A 25961-nucleotide genomic window follows, 5' to 3' on the forward strand; every position below is an offset into this window, starting at 1 on the left:
AAGTTTGTATATATTTTAAGATGCGACTTTATTTTGTTTCTGTTTAACACAGAACCTCCTTTGGTTTTCAAAGCTGAAATTTGGCAGTTGGTCAACAATATGATCTCATTGCTTTTATGGCTTTAGCTGAGGGAAAACGTTTTTAATGCAGTTGAGAGATTTAACAAGAGGAGCTGACTGTATAACAATATTTGGAAAGGGAGATTTGGAGGGGGGAGAGGAAGGCTGACTCTGGTGCACACATGCATCTGTCTTTCCCCATCCTTCAGTACGTTCAACGCAGTGTCATGGCTGCTATCCCAGGCACAAATTTTTTGGAACCAATAGAAAAGAGGATAGCAGGACCATTGTCCACCAATGCTCATCACTTGCAGTCCCCAAAATTGTTCAGGATCTGACCACTTGATCTTAATGGAAGATCCCAACCCAGCACAGGGAAGATGAACTGCATCCTTTCTCTCCCCCTAAATCCATGCTAATAGGACTGAGGGGATAAAATATTGCTTCTTATCCAGCAGGAAGGTTTGCTGTTGTGTGGTAACAGTTGAGCTTTTATTCATGCTGTTCTGTAAGTTTGTGTGGTGCCGTCTGGGTCCCTCTGTATTCTAGGGCTTTTCCACTGAAAATTCTAGTTCCAATCATGCATGTTATAGGAATGCAATGCTAGAGTGAAGTAGTCTTTAATACAAGTAACTCTCTCTGTAGTCTGCCTCAGTATGTCCTGCCTGCCTCTTATCAAATGGATGATAGTTCTGTCTTTGCAGTGCTTCCAGCTCATGCCACCTTGGGGAGCAAGTCACTGGAAATGGTAGCTAAAGAAAGCGTTATTAGGTCACCTATTTTCATAATATTTAGCACTTATCGTCAGAGCTTTTTGCAGACATTAACTAATCCTTGTACACCCCTGGAAGGGAGATTGTGTAATTGTGACTAGCATCCTTTTACAGAGTAGTAAATGGAGGCATGGATTATTTTTATCCATGGCCATAAAGAGACTATTGTTGTCTGGATTTCTTAGACTGGAGACCCATGGTTATAGAACCAGATGCCACCATTCTCAGTAGAGTTCTATGTACATTGATGTGCATGTTCTATTATGTATATGGAGATGTATTTGTCACAGATTACCATGATAGTAATGAGACTTAACATTTCCAATTTTAAAATATGCCTATATTGATGCAGAGAGTACTTGGCTGGTCATCCTTTTGGTGCCTGTAAACCTCAAATTGTAACGTGAATTGTCGTAATGTGTATGGTGTTTAAATGTGAAGAATTATTTACTAAGGGACAATTGAAATCAATGGTGAAGCTCCGATTAATTCAATGGGATGAATCTGGGGCCCTATTTGTACTTGGAATACAACAAAATATTGAAAGATTGTATGGGAAATTGAAGGATTGCAGAGGGTGATTTTCCCTAATTTATCATATTTAAAAGTGTGGTCCCTGTTTTCTGCTCTCAAAATGGTGGGTTCAGATAATTTTAATGTGTGTCTGTCTTGCTAGGCTTTTATAAAGCTGCACATCACAGTGGTATCCAAGGTCTGTTATTAGATAGATAATAAAAATGAAAATGCCTTTACATTTTGAGCAAATTTTAATGGTATTTTTTTCTCTCACTTGTCCGTTACAGAATGGTAAATAACGCTGAAGACCCCTGAGAGGCTTTCTGACTTGCCCTCCTCATGTGAAGTATGCTCAGAACCTTTCCAGTAGTGTAAGTACAACAACAAGAAGTCACTCCAGGAAAGTTCAAAAGTTGACGTTTCTGTAATTCAATGTAAAGAGAACAGAGGAATGGTCACAGCTGTGGTCAGGAGACAAATGCTTGTAACTTTTAGATTTGGGCTACACTTAAAATGTATACTGACATAGCTATGTCAGTACTGGGTGTGAAAAAACCATATCCTTGGCCAACAGAGCTAGGCCAATATAAAGCCCAGTATTAACGCAGCTATGCCAACAGAAGAGTGCTTCTGTCGGCACAGCTAATATTCAGGGAGGAGGTGTTCCTACACTGCCAGAAAAACTCCCTCGGTCAGCGTAAGCTGCATCTACACTAGGGGGCTTTGCCAGCATAGCTATGCCCACATAGGCTCTGTAGTGTAGACATGACCTTAGAAACTTGGAGGTGAACCATACAGCATTACCATTAAACGCTGGAAATCTTCTCACGTCTCCCGGACGTAATGGTTAAACATCAATGCTCTCAAGAAGGTTTAGCGTCCTTTCTGTGAGTTAGTAGAAGAGGCTACAGAGGCCATATGAGTGGTGATATACAAGAACAAAAAGCCTAAGGCAGTGTCCATTAGACTCTATTTTTGTCTTGTTGTCTTAGGGTTTTTAAAGATAATTGTAAAAGCAATATAAATGCATGTATCCTTATGCTGCTCTATATCTTTGTTTTGCTTTTGTTTATTCATAGATTCTAGGACTGGAAGGGACCTCGAGAGGTCATCGATTCCAGTCCCCTGCCCGCATGGCAGGACCAAATACTGTCTAGACCATCCCTGATAGACATTTAGCTAACCTACTCTTAAATATCTCCAGAGATGGAGATTCCACAACCTCCCTAGGCAATTTATTCCAGTGTTTAACCACCCTGACAGTTAGGAACTTTTTCCTAATGTCCAACCTAGATCTCCCTTGCTGCAGTTTAAGCCCATCGCTTCTTGTTCTATCCTTAGAGGCTAAGGTGAACAAGTTTTCTCCCTCCTCCTTATGACACCCTTTTAGATACCTGTAAACTGTCATGTCCCCTCTGTCTTCTCTTTTCCAAACTAAACAAACCCAATTCCTTCAGCCTTCCTTCATAGGTCATGTTCTCAAGACCTTTAATCATTCTTGTTGCTCTTCTCTGAACCCTTTCCAATTTCTCCACATCTTTCTTGAAATGCGGTGCCCAGAACTGGACACAATACTCCAGCTGAGGCCTAACCCAAGCAGAGTAGAGCGGAAGAATGACTTCTCGTGTCTTGCTCACAACACACCTGTTAATACATCCCAGAATCATGTTTGCTTTTTTTGCAACAGCATCACACTGTTGACTCATATTTAGCTTGTGGTCCACTATAACCCCTAGATCCCTTTCTGCCGTACTCCTTCCTAGACAGTCTCTTCCCATTCTGTATGTGTGAAACTGATTTTTCCTTCCTAGGTGGAGCACTTTGCATTTGTCTTTGTTAAACTTCATCCTGTTTACCTCAGCCCATTTCTCCAATTTGTCCAGATCATTTTGAATTATGACCCTGTCCTCCAAAGTAGTTGCAATCCCTCCCAGTTTGGTATCATCCGCAAACTTAATAAGCGTACTTTCTATGCCAATATCTAAGTCGTTAATGAAGATATTGAACAGATATTTAACTCAAGCTAAAAAGCTTTGGGTGTGAATTCAAAACATCTCGGAATTCAGGTGTCTTTAAATCTGGGCTTTCAGTTAGGCCTTCTATTTTATATGCTTATGTATGATTTTCACCATAACAACCTCCCACTCCCAGCGGCACACAGTAAATGAGCCACCAGATTTAGAGTTTAGGAAATGTGCCAGATTGCCTGACACTGGAAAGTGAACTCCTCTGTTCACAGAACAGGTATCAAGAAGCAGGACTGCAAGCATTTTCTGTCAATGTGCTCAATTCTGTGTTGGAAGAACCACCTCTAGGGCTCAGATCTGTCTGTGTAATACCAATGCCACCAATATCTACTGTGACAAAGTTCCTCCTCTATCTTGGTGGGTCCTGCGCTTATTGGTGGATTTTCTTGCCTCAGAGATTCACCATGTGGGTTGGGGAACAGCCCAGAGACCTTCCCCTCTGGAAGGTCCCACAGTCCAGGTCAATTGGGAGGTTTGGGGGGAACCCTGTGGACTGCAGCTGTCTATAGTGCCTCCTGTAACAGCTGCATGACAGCTACAACTCCCTGGGCTACTTCCCCATGGCCTCCTCCAAACACCTTCCTTATTCTCACCACAGGACCTTCCTCCTGGTGTCTGATGACGCTTGTGTTCCTCAGTCCTCCAGCAGCATACACTCTCAGCTCTCTTGCTCCCAGCTCCTCACACTCATACCACAAACTGAAGTGAGCTCCTTTTAAAACCCAGGTGCCCTGATTAACCTGCCTTAATTGATTCTAGCAGCTTCTTCTTAATTGGGTCCAGGTGTCCTAATTAGCCTGCCTGCCTTAACTGGTTCTAGCAGGTTCCTGATTACTCTAGTGCAGCCCCTGCTCTGGTCACTCAGGGAACAGAAAACTACCTATCCAGTGACCAGTATATTTGCCCTCTACCAGACTCCTGTACCCCACTGGTCGGGGTCTGTCACACTACGCTGAGGCTCATAGCAAGGGTAACAGTTGAGATGGTTTTTGTGTTGTGGCCACCTGTCGACTAAACCACCAACATGTTTCAAAAAGGCCCCTGGAGAGAACTCTGAGACTTTTAGTTGCTTCTGGATTTGAACCAGTAATTTAGAAGTGAAAGGCTTCTTATTACATTACCGGTCTTTTCAGCCATGCTCATCTTCTCTTACCATAGCTGGAAATACTTCAGATTTATTTCAGTATTGATTAGAGACCCCAGTATAGTTGTTCAGGCTTAGACTGCAGCCCAGGCTCCAGGACCCTGCAGGGTAGGAGGGTCCCGAGCCTGAACATCTACACTGCAATTAAACAGCCTCTTAGCCTGAGCCCCTTTGAGCCCAAGTCAGCTGGCATGGACTAGGTTTTTAATTGCACTGTAGACATACCCTGAGCAATCACCTGTGCTGTGTATAGGCACAGGGACAGCCCAGCCTGTCAGCCTTAACTCTGAATCAGACTCTTAACACAATTTTAATGCCTGGTTTGTAGATTTAGACTATTAGCTCTGCTGTCCTGGCCTAATTTCAATTATGTTTTGCCTCTCTAAATTCTCTGTGCAATTTTAGTTGGATACTGTGTTCTTCGGTGGCTTTCCAGAATTGTTGTGGAATGTTGCTGTGTACTGTGAAACAGCTGCTGTCTTCCACCCCAGAGGTGGCAGCTTTTCAGCTGAGGACTAGAGGAAGAATATTAGAATGGAGGAAAAACACTCACTTAAATGGTGTCAGGTTGAAAAATTTTTCCAGACTAAACTATAGATTAATTTATTTAAAGGGCTGAATAGGTTTAACAAATAAGTGACAGAGACGAAGAAAATGAAGGACCATAAAACAATAGTGGTGAAAACCTACCATCCATGTGGCACCAGTTGTGAAATCATGATCCTGTTCATGTGCAGCCATACGTGAAGCCTATTTTTTTTAAAAAAAAAAGGGAGGTAACAGTATCAAGTCTACTGCAAAGGCTCCCAGAAATGAGGTTCATTTTGCAATTCTTGATCAGGGCAGGAAAGAGTTCTTCAAAAGAACCAAAGGTCTGGTGTACACTACGGGGTTAGGTCGAATTTAGCCGCGTTAGGTCGATTTAAAAATGACTGCGTCCACACAACCAACCCTGTTCCATTGACCTAAAGGGCTCTTAAAATCAAATACAAATCTACGGCAGAATTTTAGAGATGTACGAGACTCGAGAGCTTCAAGAATCAGATCACAGCTCTGAAACTGATTCCCTCTGTGACCTAAAGTAAATAAATTCCCTGTATCATTTTCACCATCTGTACAGTGGGGTGAATTATCTACTTACCTCACAGGGCATGTGATGGAATATGGCCATAAGTATTTATATTAATTGCATGTTTTGGTCTGTATCCCAAAATGTGATAATTATATGCTTGACGTCTGATGGGATCGGACAGTTTGAACACCCTCACTCTCAGGGGAGGCATGGTCTCCAGGCCAGTGATTACAAGCCATTGAGACTAATGGGTCTAACTACCCAAACAATGGAGCAGGCATCAGGGGTGCATTCTCCTGGATAAGCCCTGACAGGAGCTCCTGCTGATTGGAAGAAAACAGGTTGAATGGTCTGGGTCAAAGAGAACCAGGTTTAGGGCTTGTCTACAAATGGAGTTATTCAGGAATAACAATGTCTCCATGTGCTGACAAGCCTGGAGAGACCCTCTTCCTCTCACAGAACAGCAGGGCATGCTGTGAGTGGTGACCAATGTGGGTCACAGAAAGATCTGGGCTTGCTAGAAGACTGTAAGCTGCTTCTGATCTATTCCTGTAATTTAAGAGGAAAGCCTGTCTAACTCAGGCCTGGTTTACACTACAAACTTTTGTTGTTTAGGGTTGTGATTTTTTTTTTTTAAATGATATTTTTATACTGGCAGAAAGTCTAGTGTAGACACAAATATGTCAGGAAAAAAAGTGCTTTTGCCAGTATACCTTTTGTTCGGGGAACTGATATAAGCTATGCTGGCGAAAGCACACACTTCTGGTATAAACTGTGTCTACAGTAGCAGGGTTTCCTGCTATATCTATACTGATACAGCTCAACTGGCAAACTCCTTCTAGTTTAAGCCTTACCTTGCAGTGAAGGGTAAGAGTACATGAGTCTAAATATGTATGTAGGTTGTTTGCTTTAAATTCCTTTATTTCTTGGATGCTTTTTTCCAACTACTGAGTAAAAATACTCGGTTTTAAGAACACCGGTAGTCACTGTCACTGGTCATAGGTTTCCAAAGGGAGGAATTGCAAATGGCTGAAACCCAGTCGGACCTGCAGGGGGATAAGGAGTTGATTTATACCAGGCAGTGTGTACTCTGTTCCTGGTCTTAAAACCTCTGCTCCACCACAGACTTCCTGTATGACCAAGTCTATCCTTTGTCCCAGTTCCCCATCTGTAAAATGGGGAGAATAGCACTTCCCTACCTAACGGGGTGCTGTGAAGATAAGATACATAAAAGGTTCTGAGATGCTTAAGCACTACAGTAATGGGGGCCATATAAGGACCTAAGATAGAGCAGAAGAATTGTGAGATTCCATCCTGAGACAGGTGAAGGCAAGAGGGGTGAACTCAGACTGAAAGGGAACAGCAACACAGCTAAACCGTAAGCTGTGGCAATTGTAAAAGTGCAACATACCGGTCAGGCATCTAGATGGGACTGTGCCTCAGTTTCCCCGCCACCGTGACTCATTTCCCATTGCGTTGGTGCATTGAAATGAGAGCCCCCCTGTAAAAACATGAGTCCTGTCATCCACTGTCACAGGCCTCGAGATCTTTCCAGCCCTCTCCAGGAACAAACTGTCCTCCCCTTTGTGGCAAGGCTTTAGCTCCTCAGTGAAGGAACTCGTCTTTTACCCTTTTCTCAGAGGCTGGACCACAGTCTCTTTGTCAGGACTCTGTAGTTATCATTCTATTCTATGTAGGTTCTTACACCATGCTGATCACTGTAGTATCAGAGGGTCTGTCTACACGACAGCTGAGAGGATGCCGACCAGCACAGGTAGACAGACAAGTGCAAGTTCTGATCGAGCTAGCATGCTAAAAATGACTGTGTGGCCACAGCTACTCGGGCTGGCCACCAGAGTACATAACCAGGAGGTCAGGCAGGATTATACTTTGGCAACTAGCCCAAGCCGCCTCCCATGCCGCTGCGGCCTCACTGCTATTTTTAGAGCACTAGCTCGAGCAGAGCTAATGCATGTCTGTCTACCTGCACTTGGAAGCACACTCCCAGCTACTGTATAGAGATACCCTGAGTGCTTTTCAGCCCTGCATTAAGGGACATGGCTCACCTCTGTCACCTGTTGTTTGTTGTCTTGTCCTCTCCGCAGGGGGAGAAGGGTATGCAGTAGAGTGTCTTGTTTTGGTAGGATTTTTTTTTAATGTACACGTTGCTCTGTATTTGTGTTAGAGAAGGCAAGGTCAAATAAATGCGCCTTGCACTTGGAGTGGAAGGTGGTAAGGTTTGTGACAGTCCTTAGTTCCTGGGAGAGTTCATTCATAGTCCTTCCCTGTGTTCAGTAGTCCTCCTATCAGGCACAGCAAAGACATAGTGGAGTCTGCCCTAGAGCCAACCTCTTTAATTCCTACCACACTGCTGTGAGGCACCAGTGATAGTAGCCCTGATTTTACAGATGGAGAACTTGAGGAGCAGAGAGATTAAAGCCTGGGCTACCCCTAAAACATAGGTTGACCTAGCTATGTTTCTTGGGTGTGAAAACCCCTAGAGCTGTAGTTAAACACACCTAAGTTCTGGTATAGACACGACTAGGTCAATGGAAAAATTCTTGAGGATTTTACAGTGACGTAAAAAACCCCTTTCATCGCTGTAGCAAGTGTCTATGCTATAGCAGCGTAGCACTTGTAGAGTAAACATACCCTATGTGTCTATCTCAGACCGCAGAGGGAGTAGATCTTGGAGCTAGTAGTAGAACTCAGGAATTCCAGGATCCTAATCCTGTGCTCAGTCAGAGGTAAACATTTTTGTAAGACTTCGATTATGAAAATAATCCGCTTTTATGTAGTGTATTTTATCTGTATGGTAGATCTCAAAGTGCTTTACAAAGGTGGGCAAACATTATTATCCTCATTTTACAGAGAGGAAACTGCCGCAGGGCTTAAGTCTCTTGCCCAAGGTGACCCGGGAGTGTCAATGGTAAAACCAGGACTAGAGCTCAGGTCTGCTTAATACCAACCCGCTGCTATCCACTGGACTACAATTGATCAGCTGTAGAGAATTCCAAAGACTAAATGGAACAATAGTTTACAGAGAGAACCAGAATGTGGGGCTGTTTTTGTTTTGTTTTTTTGTTTTAAAGCTAGTTCAGAAACCAGAGGACCTCCTAAAGGAGTGATGTGCTGATAGTTGATATTCCACACTCAGCCTGTGTTCTCTGATTTGTGTAGCGGTGAGTATTTGATTACATTGGATTTATTTTCAGACGTTTCAGACTGCTCTTATTAACTGTCACCATTTTGATGGAAAGCATATGGCAGTGTTCTGCATTCATGAGACAGTGTTTTGCATTCATAAACAGAATCAGCAATGCTTAAACTTGGTAGATCAGTTAGTCTGATTTCACTCCTTGGAAGTCTTAGGTTTTGTTTCCTAGAGCAGTCATTAGAAGTGTTGCGTTTATGTTTGTGGATCAGGATGAATGGGAGTGGAGTCTTCTTTGAAAATCAGAACGAAGGCATGCAACTGTAAATGCTAATTATGCTATCTTACATGTAGGGATGGCTCTGTATTTATTGACATGACAGGCACTTGTAAGGCCTGATTTTTCTCTTGTACACTGGTAAAACTCCATTGAAGTAGCTGGAGATACTATTGCTTTACATAAGTGTTACGGAGAAGAGACTCATGTCCTTAGTTCTTAACTGCAACCCAGCGTTCGTAGCACTGACTGTAGCTTCAAAGGTGGCATTACTGAGGCCTTGTCTTGACTACAACGGTAAGCCGACCTAAGTTACGCTACTTCAGTTACATGAATAATGTAACTGAAGACAACATAGCTTAGGTCAACTTAACGCGGTGTCTACACTGCGCTGTGCCGACGGGAGCGCTCTCCCACCGACTTACTCTCCTTGGGGAGCTGGAGAACTGGAGTCCGTGGGAGAGCGCTCTGCCATCGACTTAGTGGGTCTTCACCAGACCCGCTACATTGACATCGCTGCGAGATTCCAGCAGAGCTGATCTACCTGTCAGTGTAGACATGGCCTTAATATATCACAAAGGATTCTGGGACGTTTCTGGGACTTAACAGAGAGACAGCTGCCTGCTGTGCATAGCTAAGACAAAAATGGCATACACTTGTGAAGAGGCAACAGAGTGAGCAGAAAACTTGATAGTTTTTGAAGAACAGTCTAGAACTGGCATATTAATGGTTCTCGTTCTAATGCCCCTTACAATGTTGAGCCCTGTTCCATGCTGGCTGTTGTGTGGAGTGATCATAGCTTTAAAGGCAGCTTTTCTTGCTTGAGGTCTCTGCAGGGATGAGCTGCACTGGTAAACCAGGAAAGATGAAAGGCGGAAAAGGGAGGGGAGAAAATGAAGAGACTAGAGGGTTGAAGCCTCTTCTTGATGACTGGGGACATAGATAAAAATGTCTTAGGAGAAAAACGTTTTATATAGTATAAGTTGGGCATAATGTCCAACACGTATATATGGAAAGGCTAAAACATTGACAGCCTGGATGGCTGAAGGCAGAATAGACTTTCGCGTCAAAGACATGGGTTGAAATCCAGCCTGAATTGGTTATGACATTAAATTATCAGCTCAGCCAGTTAGCTTGTGTGAAATGAGTTATTTGGTCTCAGTCCAACTGGACAAATAAACTGCATAAAAAGCACCACCATAATTGGTAGCAAGTGATACTCTTGATGGTGGTCTCATCAGAGGCCTAAGATTCAAGGGAGACTTAACTGCATGTTAGGGGGGCAGTGTGAGGGAAGCTTGTACAGCTGCTGTGTGCACTGTACCTGTTTTGTGGATAGAGAAATAATCTCCAAGGCTGCAAGGTCAGCATTTCTCATCAGCACAAAATTCACAAACCGAGAATAAAAACTCTGTGATTAATAAGTTTATATCAGCAACAAACTGCAAGCAACTCTGTGTTGATTTAAACCTCTCTAGTTACTGTTTATCTAGCTTTGTGCCGGATAGACATTATCCAGAGAATACTGTTACCATTTTTATGGTTGATAGGGTCATAACTCACTAGTAAATGTAATTTTAAAGAGGGAAGCCAAATCATATGTTAAAGTCAAGGGGACAAGGTCATATTTAGTGGCACCCAAAAAACAGTAATCTGTTGCAAATGATCTTTTTATAAAACAAAATTAGGAGTGTTGATGACATGCTTAATGGGATGAAGAATAATGCTGCTACCTGCAACAGCAGTTTATACTGTACATTGCAGATGTGTATCTGAACACGTTCGCATCTTGCAGGTCACAATTGACATGAGTTTATTAGAATTATGATTCAAAAATCATCCAAGTTTAGGATCTGGTTCTCAACATTTTGGCTTCAGCCCATATCTAGATGGCTACACATCATATCAAATGCGTATAGTGCTTTGCATCAAAAAGCGCAGCCATTTCTGCAATCTCATGAGTCTTTCAGAGCTTGTGGGGTATAGCCATGCATTTTAATGGAGATTGCCAGACCCAGAGGACCTGCAGAAAGAAATCTCTTTAGTAATGGCCAGTGTACATCACATTCATGTCAGCAGGCAGCATAGAGAAACATGACCACTTGTGGCCATTAAGGAGCCCAAAACTTCTCTCAAAAATAGGGATATTAGCCCTGGTGTTCTGGCCTGATTCCCATTTGAATAATTAAATTCCATTAGACGTATCTGTGACCAGGGTCCAAGGGTGTCCACACTGAGATTGCTCAATCAGGGCAAACTGCAAAGAATGGGGCAGACAATCCCCAAAACTGGTGGTTATTCTAATACTTAAATTCACCAAGCCAACAACAAAACAGTTTCTACAATACCTTACTGGTTACCCAGAAGCCAGAAATTCAGTTCCCTTGAAACAGTCCAGCCTTGGGCTTCCACCCAGACAGTCAAGTCAAATATGATGAGGAGGATTACTGAAAATCTTGTTCTTCATATAAAAAGTTCTACCAATCCCAAAGGATCGGACAATTAATTACCCACCAGGTCAATTAATATTTCAGATCTTACCCAAATACATGCATACACCCAATTCTTATTAACTAAACTAAAATTTATTTTAAAAGAAAAGGGGGAGTATTGGTTAAAAGATCATGATACATACAGATACGAATAAAGTTCTTAGGTCAGTTTCATAGTAGAGATGGTGAGCTTCAGAGTTGCAAAAAGTTCTTTCAAAATTAGTTCCATAGGTTATAGTCCAATGTCCAATATCAGGGTGACCCAGACTGGAGCTGGAGACCTCAGTCTTGCGACTCAAACTTCCCCTGATGAAGCTTAAGCAGATCTGAGATACAGGAGTTCTTTTTATAGTTCACTGGCAGCCTCTTGACAGCATGCAGTCCTTGGGTGGAGCATTGTGGCTTTGAAGTAGAATCACCTATTTTCTGTATATACACAGGTAACTAGTTGCATTCATTAGCATATGGTAATTATCCATTAAGCAGTTCATAGACAGTTTACTACAAACTTCAGAGAGAAATATAGACAATGATATTATTACACCCAAGCTTCATCTAAATGTTAATATTCCCTTTTGATCTCTGAATAATAGAGATAGCAACAGATAGGAACCGTCTGTTCACATGGTTAACTGTCTAGCAAGATATAAATAAACACAATTAGTATTACCCCCAATTCTCTAACAATTCAGGTTTGCATTTCAAAGCTCTAGTCTATCTAACATGAAATGGCCCTAATTACTATTCACATAAGCTTCTAAAATGTCTCTAAAGGTTGAATTTAGGTCATTTAACCTTCCTAGTTGCTTAACCCTTTCTGGCTCAATGTCACAGTATCATGCAATTTCAATAGGACATGAAGTTCTTATTCTGTTGCTGCCATACACTTGTTTTTTTGGGTTGCTCTGAGCTGTTAAACATCTGCTGCATTCTGCCATCTAGAACTTCAGTGGTGGATAAAGATATTCTTCTGTCCACATGGGCAAAGTCATGCTCCTTGGTCGGGTACATTCATGAAGAACATAAGAATGGCCATACTGGGTCAGACCAATGGTCCATCTAGCCCAGTATCCTGTCTTCCGACAGTGGCCAGTGCCAGGTGCTCCAGAGGGAATGAACAGAACAGGTAATCATCAAGTGATACACCCCCTGTTGTGCATTCCCAGCTTCTGGCAAACACAGGCTAGGAACTCTTCAGAGCAGGGTTTTGCATCCCTGCCCATCCTGGCTAATAGCCATTGCCAGGCCTATCCTCCATGAACTTATCTAGTTCTTTTTTGAACCCTGTTATAGTCTTGGCCTTCACAACATCCTCTGGTAAAGAGTTCCACTGTGTGTTGTGTGAAGAAATACTGACTTTTTTGTTTGTTTTAAACCTGCTGCCTATTAATTTCATTTGGTGATCCCTAGTTCTTGTGTTATGAGAAGGAGTAAATAACACTTCCTTATTTATCTTCTCCACACCAGTCATGACTTTATAGACCTCAATCTTATCCCCCCTTAGTCATCTCTTTTCCAAGTTGAAAAGTCCCAGTCTTATTAATCTCTCCTCATATGGAAGCTGTTCCATATGCCTAATCATTTTTGTTGCTCTTTTCTGAACCTTTTCCAGTTCCAATATATCTTTTTTGAGATGGGGCGACCAGATCTGCATGCAGTATTCAAGATGTGGGTGTACCATGGGTTTATATAGAGGCAATATGATATTTTCTGTCTTATTATCTATCAATTTCTAATGGTTCCCAACATTCTGTTAGCTTTTCTTACTGTCGCTGCACATTGAGTGGATGTTTTCAGAGAACTATCCACAATGACTCCAAGATCTCTTTCTTGAGTGGTAACACCTAATTTAGACGCCATCATTTTATGTGTAGAGTTGGGATTATGTTGAATTTCATCTGCCGCTTTCTTGCCCAGTCACCCAGTTTTGTGAGGTCCCTTTGTAACTCTTCACAGACCACTTTGGACTTAACTATCTTGCGTAGTTTTGTATCATCTGCAAATTTTGCCACCTTGCAGTTTACCACCTTTTCCAGATCACTTAGGAATATGTAAAACAGTGCTGGTCACAGTACAGACCCCGGAGGGACACCACTATTTACCTCTCTACATTCTGAAAACTGACCATTTATTCCTACCCTTTGTTTCCTATCTTTTAACCAGTTATTGATCCATGAGAGGGCCTCCCCTCTTATCCCATGACGGCTTACTTTGCTTAAGAGGCTTTGGTGAGGAAATCTGTCAAAGGCTTTCTGAAAATCTAAGTACACTATATCCACTGGATCACCCTTGTCCACAATCTTGTTGACCCCCTCCAAGAATTCTAATAGATTGGTGAAGCATGATTTCCCTTTACAAAAACAATGTTGACTCTTTCCCAACAAATTATGTTAATCTATGTGTCTGATAATTCTGTTTTTTACTATAGTTTCAACCAGTTTGCCTCGTACTGAAGTTAGGCGTACCGGCCTGTAATTGCCAGGATCACCTCTGGACCCATTTTAAAAGTCAGTGTTGTATTAGCTATCCTCCAGTCATCTGGTACAGAAGCTGAGTTAAATGATAAGTTACATACCACAGTTAGTAGTTTTATAATTTCACATTTGAATTCCTTCAGAACTCTCAGGTGAATCCCATCTGGTCCTGGTGACTTATTACTGTTTCGTTTATCAGTTTGTTCCAAAACCACCTCTAATGACTCGTCAACCTGGGACAGTTCCTAACATTTGTCACCTAAAAAGAATGGCTCAGATTGGGGAATCTCCCTCACCTCCTCAGCCGTAAAGACCAGTGCAAAGAATTCATTTAGTTTCTCCACAAGGGCCTTATCGTCCTTGAGTGCTACTTTATCATCTCAATCGTCCAGTGACCGCACTGGTTGGTTAGCAGGCTTCCTGCTTCTCATGTATCTTACTTTTTGAGTCTTTGGCTAGCTGTTCTTCAAAATCTTTTTCTGCCTTCCTAATTATATTTTTACACTTCACTTGCCAGAGTTTACGCTCCTTTCTATTTTCCTCAATAGGATTTAACTTTCACTTTTTAAAGAATATCTTTTTGCCTCTAATTGCTTCTTTTACTTTGTTCAGATATTGTGGCACTTTTTTTTGTCCTCTTAGTATATTTTTAATTTGGGGTATACATTTAAGTTTAACCTCTATTATGGTGTCTTTAAAAAGTTTCCATGAAGCTTGCAGGGATTTCACTTTTGGCGCTGTACCTTTTAATTTCTGTTTAATTAACTTCCTCATTTTTGTGTATTTCCCCCTTTCTAAAATTAAATGCTACCATGGTGGACTGCTTTGGTGTTGCCCAACAACAGGGATGTTAAATTTATTATGTTATGGTCACTATTACCAAGCGATTCAGCTATATTCAACTCTTGGACCAGATCCTGTGCTCCATTTAGGACTAAATCAAGAATTGCCTCTCTTCTTGTGAGTTCCAGGACTAGCTGCTCCAAGAAGCAGTCATTTAAGCTGTCAAGAAACTTTATCTCTGCATCCCGTCCTGAGGTGACATGTACCAAGTCAATATGGGGATAGTTGAAATCCCCCATTATTATTGAGATTTTTTATTTTTATAGCCTCTCTAATCTCCCTGAGCATTTCACAGTCACTATCAGCATCCTGGTCAGGTGGTTGGTAGCATATCCCTATTGTTATGTTCTTATGATGCAAGCATGGAATTACTATCCATAGAGATTCTCTGGTACAGTTTGGATCATTTAAGATTTTTTACTTCATTTATCTCTACTCTTTCTTTCACATCTAGTGCCACTCCCCCACCAGCACGACTTGTTCTGTCCTTCCGATATATTTTGTACCCTGGTATTACTGTGTCTCATTGATTATCCTCATTCCACCAAGTTTCAGTAATGCCTATTCTACCAATATCCTCATTTAATACGAGGGACTGTAGTTCACCCATCTTATTATTTAGACTTCTAGCATTTGTATGTAAGCACTTAGAAAAAAGGTCACTTTTTAGCTCTCAGCCATTACGTGATGTAATTCAATGGGACTGTTTTTCATTTGACTGTTTCTCATCAGCTCCTACCTATATTTTATCATCTTCCATCCTCTCCTTGTTACTAGGATATAGAGAATCTCCATTAATAGATCCTCCCCTAAGGGGAGTCTGTGTCGGAACCACATGCTCCTCCATACCTGTCGGCTTTCCCCCAGCCCTTAATTTAAAAATTGCTCTGCAAACTTTTTAAGTTTGTGCCAGTAGTCCGGTTCTGTTTTGGTTTAGGTGGAGCCCATCCTTCCTGTACAGGCTCCCCCTTTCCCAAAAGGCTCCCCAGTTCCTAATTAATCTAAACCTCTCCTCCCTACAATATCGTCTCATCCACGCATTGAGACCCTGCGGTTCTTCAGGGGCAGGGAAATGTTATGTTTAGATTTGCAGTTTCTTCTTTTGGGGCATGGAAGTGGGGGCTGTTGTATTGATTTAGATGGAATAAATGAGCCAAAGGCATTAACATAACCCTGTCACTGTCTAACATTAAACAGTGTTAAATGAGGTCCAGGGCTTGGTACATAGAGACCTCAGCCTGCATAGCACTACAGCAAACACACCATTAAAAATCCTCTTAACCTTTTATTAAAGATTCAGAAAAGAAGATAAAACAGTTAAAGCATGTGAAATGTAAAGTATTAAACAAGGCTTTCATTTTAACAACATCCCTGGTTCCCTTTCCCTTCAGCTGGAGTTTTTAAAAGGAACCCCTCCCTGTTGCTTGACAGACTCTTCGATGGTATCAAAGATGGTAGTAACTGTCCTTGTGGGGGAAATAGATGAAGGTAGTTGAGATGGGCTAGAGATGTTGTTGCTGCTGTTGTTGTTAAGTCCAGTCTTAAAAGGAAAAGCCCACTTGTCTGGAAGCCTTAGATGTATTAAGAATGGTAATACCTGTTATCCCAGATGATATTTGGGATTTAGTTGGATCTGGTAGGGGTGACAATGTCATTTGGATCCTTCTCTCTGGCCCGTTCTGGCCAGGACATTTCTTAGGGACAGAATGATGTTAGCCCCAGTGTCCTAGGAAACAGTAAGGGTGGCAGCCATGATGGTGAAGCTCACTCCAGTAGCCTCTGTCTGTTCTTTCTGTCTGTTCTTTCTTTCTTTCTTTCTGTCTGTTCTTTCTTTCTTTCTTTTCATACTGTCCCCACCAAATCTTTCTTTTAAGGACCCAAAAAGGGAATGATGGGTGAAATAGAACATAAGAACGGCCGTACCGGGTAAGACCAAAGGTCCATCTAGCCCAGTATCCTGTCTACCGACAGTGGCCAACACCAGGTGCCCCAGAGGGAGTGAATCTAACAGGCAATGATCAAGTGATCTCTCTCCTGCCGCCCATCTCCACCCTCTGACAGACAGAGGCTAGGGACACCATTCCTTACCCGTCCTGGCTAATAGCCATGAATGGACTTAACCTCCATGAATTTATCCAGTTCTCTTTTAAATGCTGTTATAGGCCATCCCCTCATTATCTTGCCTTCCAATTAGGCCTAATATCTGACATACCAATTTTGGTTCATTAACTTCTGGCTTCATATCTCCTGTTTTTAACAAGCATAACTTAAACACAGTCCTTGAATCATATTAACTTGGCCTTTTTGTTTACCCATTCAGTTATTCCATCTCCGTTTTGTATTTTTCCCATCCACGTTTGTTGTTGCAGATTAATGTAACATCTTACGAACGTTGACATACTCCTTGCAGCTGAGCTCACAATTCAGGTATATTTGTAGGCCAAGTTGTCACAACAGGACAGAGTTACCTGGATCTGGCCAGGCATTCCACCTCCTCAGTCAGCAGAGTCTCAGAGGCGAGAGTCCAGCTGCCTGGCTCTGGGGTTCCCTCAGGAGAAGTTAATTCTGGGGAGGCCACACTCAGTCTGCTGGTCCCTCAAGGAGGTTTCCAACCTGTAAAGGGGGAGAATTTAAAACTACAGAGAGGGCCAGAGGAGGCAGAGAGGGTATGGAGAGCAGCCATCCTACCAACACAGCCTGAATTCACGGAGTGGCTTTGGCAGGACTGGGCCCAAAAGAACGATGCTGCAGAGGTGGCACATCTTCCTTCTGCACCTTTTTGGTTGGGATAAGAAGATAAGAACGGCCAGACTGGGTCCGACCAAAGGTCCATCTAGCCCAGTATTCTGTCTTCTGACAGTGGCTGGTGCCAGATGCTTCAAAGGGAATGAACAGAACAGGGCTATTCATCAAGTAATCCATCCCCTGTCGTCCAGTCCCAGCTTCTGGCAGTCAGACGCTTAGGTGCACCTAGAGCAGGCGTTCTTAAACTTCAGTGCACCGCGACCCCCTTCTGACAACAAAAATTACTACACAACCTCTGGAGGGGGGACTGAAACCTAAGTCTGCCTGAGTCCCGCTGGCCCAGGTGGGCCAAAGCTGAAGCCCAAGGGCTTCAGCCCCAAGCCGGGGGCCTGTAACCTGAGCCTCACCACCCAGGGCTGAAGCCCTTCGGCTTTGGCCCCCGGGCAGTGTGGCTTTGGCTTCGGCCCCGGGCCCCAGCATGTCGAACTCCAGCCTTGGTGACCCCATTAAAATGCGGCCCTGACCCACTTTGGTTTGAGAATCGCTGACCTAGAGCACGGGCTTCATCCCTGACCATCTTGGCTAATAGCCATTGATGGATCTACTCTCTATGAACGTATCTAATTCCTTTTTGAACCCAGTTATATTTTTGGCCTTCACAACATTCCCTGGCAACGAGTTCCACAGTTCACTGTGCATTGTATGAAGATGTACTTCCTTATGTTTGTTTTAAACCTGCTGCCTATTCATTTCATTGTGTGACCCCTGGTTCTTGTGGCATAATTAAACCACTCCCAATGAGCAGCAGTAGCTATGTTGGTGGGAGAGTGTCTCCTGCTGACATAGTGCTGTACACACCGGCACGTCTGTTGGTGTAACTTAAGTCTGTCAGGGGTGTGTGTTTTGCTGGGGTAGATGTATATAGTAGTAGTAACTGATCCATGAGAGGATCTTCCCTCTTATCCCATGATTGCTAACTTTGCTTAAGAGCCTTTGGTGAGGAATCTTGTCAAAGGCTTTCAGAAAAAGTCCAAGTACACTCTATCCACTGATCACTCTTGTCCACATGTTAGTTGACCACTTCAGAGAATTCTGCAGATTTGTCACCTAAGAAGACTGGCTTAGGTGTGGGACTCTCCCTTACCTCTGAGTCAAAGAATTGATTTAGCTTCTCCACAATGGCCTGGTCTTCCTTGAGTGCTCCTTTAGCACCTCTATCATTCAGTGGTCTCACTGATTGTTTGGAAGCTTTCTGCTTCTGATGTACTTAAAAAAAAAAAAATCTGCTATTAGTTTTTATGGTTCTTGCTAGTTGCTCTTCAAATTCTTTTTTGCCCTGCCTAATTATACTTATACATTTGACTTGCCAGAGTTTGTTCCTTTCTATTTTCCTCAGTAGGATTTGACTTCCTATTTTTGAAAAGACGTATTTTTGTCTCTAACTACATCTTTTATTCTGTGGTTAGCCATTGTGACATTTTTTCTGTCCTTTTTGGGTTTTTTTCTTAAATTTGGGGTAGACATATAGCTTGAGCCTATGTTATGGTGTTTTTAAAAAGTTTCCATGCAGCTTGCAGGCATTTCACTCTTGTGACTGTTCCTTTTAATTTCCATTTAACTAGCTTCCTTATTTTTGTGTATTTCCCCTTTTTTAACTTAAATGCTAGCGCTCTGCTCCTCTTCCCCCCCTGCCCCCGCCATAAGGATGTTGAATTTAATCACATTGCTTGCTATTACTGAGCAGTTCAGCTATATTCACCTCTTGGACAAGATCTTGTGCTCCACTTAGGACTAAATCAAGAATTGCTTCTGCCCTTGTGGGTCCCTGGACTATCTGCTCCAAGAAGTCATTAATGGTGTCTAGAAATTTTATCTCTGGATCCAATCCTGAGGTGACATGTTCCCTATGGGGATAGTTTAAATCCCCCATTATTATTGGGTTTTCTGTTTTTTGTAAGCCTCTCTAATCTCCTTGAGCATTTCACAATCACCATCACCATGCCGGTCAGGTGGTCGGTAGTATATTCCTACTTCTATACTCTTATTGTTTAAGCACGGAATTTCTATCCATAGGTATGCTGTGGTCAAGATCTGAAGAAGAGCTCTGTATAGCTCGAAAGCTTTTCTCTTTCACCATCAGAACTTGGTCCAATAGAAGATATTATCTCATTCACCTTGTCTATCTTAGGTGCATTATAAATATTTAGATACCATGGGCCCACCAATGGAGCTCTGCCGCCTTGCATCAGCTGAGGATTGGGCCTCCACATAGGAAATACAAATATACTTGGCATTTTAGATTTTTTTCTATTTGGAATCTAAGTAAACATGGCCAAAATAGGTTCTGTGGTTTTAAATGGTTTGGTTCAAAACTGACATACACCATGTTTCACTAGTATTTTACATCAGGCTGGCTTTTGGTAACTGGTCAGAGGATACAGTACATGATTACAACAGAAGATCTGCAACGGTTGCAGATATTTCATTATATAGGCAGTAAAGTTTGACAGCCATAGCCCATCATAGCCATAACTCGTGCAGGGTACCTGCAGTCCTTTCTCCCCCATCCTCCCCCCCACCTTAGTTTTGCTTGCTGATCCTTTCACAGTTGGTTAAATCTTGCAGGAAAAAGAGGGCACTAAACAAAGCAAATTGAATTAATGTTAGCCAAAGGGGTTAAGGAGAATAAGAGGCTCATACAAACATATGTGGGGATAAAGTACTAGAGATTGTCCATTAATTAATGAGGTGGATGAAATTAATTATTCTAAAGTGGCTGGTTTGCTTCACTGCTTTGTAAATTGGGCTTTAACAAGGAAAGTGAAAAGGAGGTATGAAGAACTAGAAAGTAACTAAGACATTGTTAAAACGACTATATTAAAAACTCAGTATAGTTATTCTTTAAAATGCCATGGATGCTTGGTAACATTGAATGTGTTCTAGTGTTGCCAACCCTTGTGAATTTTATTGTCAGTCTCACGTTATGTGGTATTTTTCTTGAAGTCCCAGCTCTTGCATTTGGATATGTGAGAAGCTCATCTTTCATTTAAAAACAAAATCAAGTTTGTAGTCCTCATGGTTGAGCAGAAGATCTTGAAAATGTGACCTGCCATTCAAAATCCACAAAGCAAATAAGTCTTTCATGTGTATTATTTAAAAAAAAATAATAATAATAATCTTGGCTCGTGGTTTTTAGGTGTCTGACTCACAATTTAAAGCATGTGAGAATGAGCTTAAGACAACTAACTAACAAACTTGCAGAATTGTTGACGGTCCTTTTTGAGAAGTGATGGAGAGCTGGGAAAGGAAAACTGGATAAACCAAAAGCTGATTGGCTCCTTGCAGGCTGTGGCGAATGTTTCTCTTGCCTGGCATAGTGCCAGTCTTCGGGTGTGTCTACATTGGAGCTGGAAGATGTAAATTCCAGCTCGAGGAAACATACCCACACTAGCTCTGATTGAGCGAGGGCGCTCAAAACAGAAGTGTAGCGGGAGGGGCTGGCCGTGCTGAGTATATTCCTAGCATCTCAGAAGGGATTGTACTTAGTGTGTCTAGCTCCTCCCACTGCTTGTGTGACTGCAGCTACACTTCTAGTTTCACCGGGCTAGCTCAGTCAAAGTTAGTGCGAGTACATCTCTTCAAGCTGGAATTCCTGCTGGAGCAGCAAGGTGTAGACCTACCCTCAGTTCACCCACGCTAGTTCTGCTTGATCTAGCATGCTAAAAATATCACTGTAGTTGAGGTAGCACAGGCAGTGTCAGAGAGGGGCCCGGTGGGCATGTACTCATGTGGCTAGCCCAACCTATCACCCATGCTACCCTGCTATTTTTAGCATGCTGCCTCGAGCAGAGCCACCATAGGTACCTCTCTGCTCAAGCTAGGAATCATACCTCCCAACAAAAGGTAGATGTACCCTAAGTGTCTAATTTGAATCTGCTCCCTTTCTTTGCATTAGAACAACCCTCCCTGCCTTCAGTCAGAAATTGGAGGTCAGACTAAAAAGAGGAAAATACAATCTAAAAATAAATAAAAGGTTATGAATTAAATTCTCTCAAATGAGGATTTACTATGGAGAAGCGCCACACATTTTAAAACTATGTTTTGGAGTCATAGCCACCCTTTAACCTCTGGAAGAGAACTTAGAGCACATTAAGGCCCCAGTCCTGCCAGAGCCCATGAAGTCCCTGGGGCTCTGTTTGGGTGTAATGCATTTTAGGATCCTGGCCTAAAACTGTAGACGTTATTAAACTGGAAAGTGCTGTGAACCCAAGGGTTGGTAGGTACATGATACAAACTTAGGCCCGGTCTACATGAAAAACTTAGATCAACTCAGCTCTGTCACTCAGGGGTGTGAAAAATCCATCCCCTTGAGTGACGTAGTTAAGCCGACCTAACCCCCAGTGTAGATAAGGTTAGGTCAACAGAAGAATTATTTTGTCAACTAAGCTACTGCGTCTCAGGGAGGTGGATTAACTATAGTGACAGGAGAAACCTCCCATTTACTGTAGTGTCTGTACTGAAGTGCTAGAGCCGCACAGCTGCGCCACTGTAGCGGTTTCAGTGTAGACATAGCCTTAGTGTGTGTTCTTAAGATGGGTTCGCTAACCTTCAGAAGCTGACTCCAGTTAAAATAGCAGTGAAGATATGGCAGCTTAGGGTAGCAGCTTGAGTTAAAGCTTGGGGTTGAATTCAAGTTGCTAACCCAAGTTAAAATTGGAGTTGCTATGTTTTCACTGCTATTTTTCACTCGAATTTAGCAAACCTGGGTTAACCCACCTTTGTTTTGCAGTATAGACAACTGACCGGACAACCACTAGAACACTGTGTACAGTTCAGGGCACCTTGGTAATAGAAAGACAAACAAATGGAATGGAATTCAGAGAAGGATATTCCCTACATTATATATAATTTCATTGTCCCTCAGGACTGAGAGCTGGCTTCCATCTCTTAATTGTTTGCAATTCCATTCAGTGATTAGATTTCTACACTGACTGTTACACTCTGCTTATAGTGGACTAAGTTGGGAGCAGTTTTTAAAAAATTTAAAATAATCCTTATTGGAGAAATTAATACTAATCAGCCATAAAAGTCAGGCTCTCATGGGAGTGATACACTGCCAGTGGCAGCAGGAGAGCAACTTTGGGAGCGTGACTCCAGCCTGATCCCACCCTCTCATCTAGGGTCACCTGGAGGGGGCATGAGTCCCCATGAATCCTCCTCCCCCTAGCCACCCACCCGTCCTCTGGTGGCAGCAGCAATGCGGAGCAGTTGTGAGGACATACACACTTGCGGACTTCAGAAGAAAAATGCACATTTGTTCATTTAATCATTTTTAAGAACGCAGCCATAGCCACTTCTACCGTTGTGAGGAGCAGTGCAGGACTGGAGGCGGGAGGTTCTGCGTCAGTGCCCCTCCCTCTCTACCCTGGGATTCCATCTACAAGGGCAAAACCCTTTTTAAAGGGACCCATGCACCCTGTATCAGCATCATGGTATGGCAGCGTGGCTCTAGCGTGGCCCATCTCTCTCCCCCAGGTCACAGAACTCCAGCTTGGGGTGTCACTGCCCGGAAAAGACCCCCCTTTACCCACACCAACCCCAGTAGTAGTCAGGGCTGGGAACTGCCAGGTCACTGCAGCTTCTGTGTGCCTTTGGCCCAGGGAAAGACATAAACACCGAGTTCATTGAGGGAGCAGGGTTGTTGGGGCAGCCAGCCCCACTCCTGGAAAGGTTTGGGATTCTCATCGGGGCTCCATTCCCCCACTGGTTTTAATATGCTCCTTAGGGTTCCCCATACACACTTAGTATGTTGTCAGCTCTCTCTCCCACCACTGCCATGCTTGGAATTCCAGGATGACTCCAATGAGCTTCAGAGAGTTTCCCATTGCTTCTCCCCTCCGCCCGACTCTGTAAGACCACAGGAAGGGGAGAATGCCTCATAATTTTTGCCCCACTCTCATGCTGCTCTCTGACCTCCAGCCACCACCTTCCAATGGCTGAAAGAAGGGCCCCTGCTTCCTGCAGACTTTAGAAGATCTGTTGTGAGGGGACTTGAGGGGAGAAAGTTTAAGGGGTCGTATGGCATTTCCCATGGATCTGCTGAGGCCTGCCAGGAAGGCGGAGTACCCAGCAAGCCTTAGGATATTATCCACCATTTTTCAAAGTTTAGGAGGAAAAAAGTTTTTTTGACAAGCCTCCCTAGTGATTACACATGACATCTGCCTTTGCAAAGAACAAGGCTGGGGCCTTATTCCTTTAAATGAAAGAGCTCAGGTCTCTAACAGTAATTTGACATGCTGCACTCTGCTTGTCAAGTCTGGTGATCCATGGCAACATTCCAGATTCAAAAGTTAACAACTTCTGAAATCGAACTTCAATCAACTAAACATTGGTGCTGGGGGGGCACTAGATTTCAATTAGGGAAGTTCAAGAAACTGGGTTTTAGCTTCCTTCAAGAAAGTTAAGACTACTTGAACTCGTCATACTTCTGATGTTAGGAATCATAACTCGTGAATCCTTTTCTGAATCACTGAATATTTCTAGAAAAATTGTACCTCTGGCCCAGCGCTAACCTGCGAGTTTCGAGGCCAGTGGGTAAAACGCTGCAAATCTACGGATATCCGCTTTATATCCACGGACCATGTTTGCGGCTCAGATGTGGATATACATTTTGTATCCATGCAGGGCTCTACCAATGGGACTTTGCTGGGGGATTTGGCGGTTGGGCAAAATTGGGCCTCTAATAGAATCTCAATTGCAGCCTTAATTATGGAGCAACTGTCGACGTTCCATAAGGCATGTTTATTGAAGATAAGAGAGCAGAAAAGGGAGCTGGGGGCGGGACAATAATCCAGAGGTATGTTGGGCGGGATTTGAAGTAAGAGAGTGAGGTATTCTCTGAAAACTGTGCAAAGTTATCCTTTACCAGAAGCAATCAGTCAACCTGAAGTTAATGGGAGCTTTGCTGTCGAGTTCAATGGGTGAGGGATTCCACTCATTGGGCCTGCTTGCCTTCTCACTTACATGATTTACACTGGTATAGATGAGACCAGAATCAGGCCTATTGTCTTCTGTTAAGTGCCATCCCTGAGGCGCTGTTCGTGTCCCATAGATAGCTTTTGCACTAAACTGTTTGCCTTCACATTTCACCTTATTTTTAGGCTGCTGGAAACCATGTCTCACTACACAGATGAACCCAGATTTACTATAGAGCAGATAGATCTGCTTCAGCGCCTGAGACGTACTGGAATGACCAGACACGAAATCCTCCACGCCTTGGAAACCTTGGACCGTCTCGATCAAGAGCATAGTGACAAGTTTGGAAGAAGGTCTAGCTATGGAGGCGGTTCCTATGGCAACAGTACCAACAATGTCCCAGCATCTTCCTCTACAGCCACAGCTTCTACACAGACTCAGCATTCTGGGATGTCCCCGTCACCTAGCAACAGTTACGACACCTCCCCACAGCCTTGCACTACTAATCAGAATGGGAGGGAGAGTAACGAGAGGTTGTCAGCGTTCAATGGGAAGATGTCGCCCACTCGCTATCCACTTGCAAACAGCTTGGCTCAAAGGTCGTACAGTTTTGAAGCCTCTGAAGAGGACTTGGACGTAGATGACAAAGTGGAAGAATTGATGAGGTTAGTAAAACTTGTAGAAGGTTCAGTAAATCAGCCTGACGAACCCTTTAAGAGGAGAACTGCATCTCAGGGGCAGGGGAGGTACTTTAATGGTTATATGTATTGTCAATAGTGTGAGGGGTGCCTTAGATAATTATCCCCTTGTTTATCCTCCATTGGCCACCCTCCCCTTCAAAGCTTTGTGCACATTTGTCCTGGGCTACATCACAGATCCCTCTTCAGTCTGTTTTTTCCAAAGCCTGGATTGACTTTCTCATCTCAGTACACTGTTTCCATCCTCACCACATTCAAATCCCTTGGAAACAGCCTTCCTCTCCCGTGAGATTCTCCACCACTGGCTCATGTCAGTCCAAAGCCTTCTCTTTCCCAATGTTGTATGGGAGAAGAGGGAAATGGCTCTGTTAATGCCTTCCTTAAGAACTTGCAATATATCATGTCTTATCTGCCTTTTGGATAGTAAGCTCCTTGGGGGCAGGACTGCCTCTATTTGTGTGTTTATGTAGGGCCAAGAATGGCAGCACTGAAATAAAAACAATTATGAAAAGGCATGTCTCCTCTATGGAGAGCTTACAGTCAAGATCAGTGGTCATCTTTTTTTCCCTATGAGGGGCTTCTTCCTTGTTAGGCAGGATACCCCTTCCATTTAGCAATATGGGAAAGGTTAGGGGAGTTTTTTTTTTTTTTTTTTTTTTTTTATGGAGATATCCTATCTCCTAGAACTGGAAGGGACCTTGAAAGATCATC

The 25961-nt window shown here is 43.0% G+C and overlaps 1 protein-coding gene across 13 annotated transcripts in view; it reads left to right on the top strand.

Moving 5' to 3' along the window:
- The window catches only part of HMBOX1 (homeobox containing 1), a 135523-nt gene that overhangs the window by 55888 nt on the left and 53674 nt on the right, over positions 1–25961 (top strand). For all 13 annotated transcript variants that reach the window (XR_010600045.1, XR_010600046.1, XR_010600047.1 and 10 more), the window contains exons 2-3: positions 1637–1720; positions 24738–25217. Coding sequence is in view for 10 of the 13 variants with exons in the window: in XM_005290644.4 (XP_005290701.1) it covers positions 1698–1720; positions 24738–25217 (503 nt within the window). In the remaining 3 variants the exon portion in view is untranslated. The remainder of the gene's footprint in view (positions 1–1636; positions 1721–24737; positions 25218–25961) is intronic.

This window comes from Chrysemys picta, chromosome 3 (assembly GCF_011386835.1).
Source record: "Chrysemys picta bellii isolate R12L10 chromosome 3, ASM1138683v2, whole genome shotgun sequence".
Taxonomy (NCBI): domain Eukaryota; kingdom Metazoa; phylum Chordata; order Testudines; family Emydidae; genus Chrysemys; species Chrysemys picta.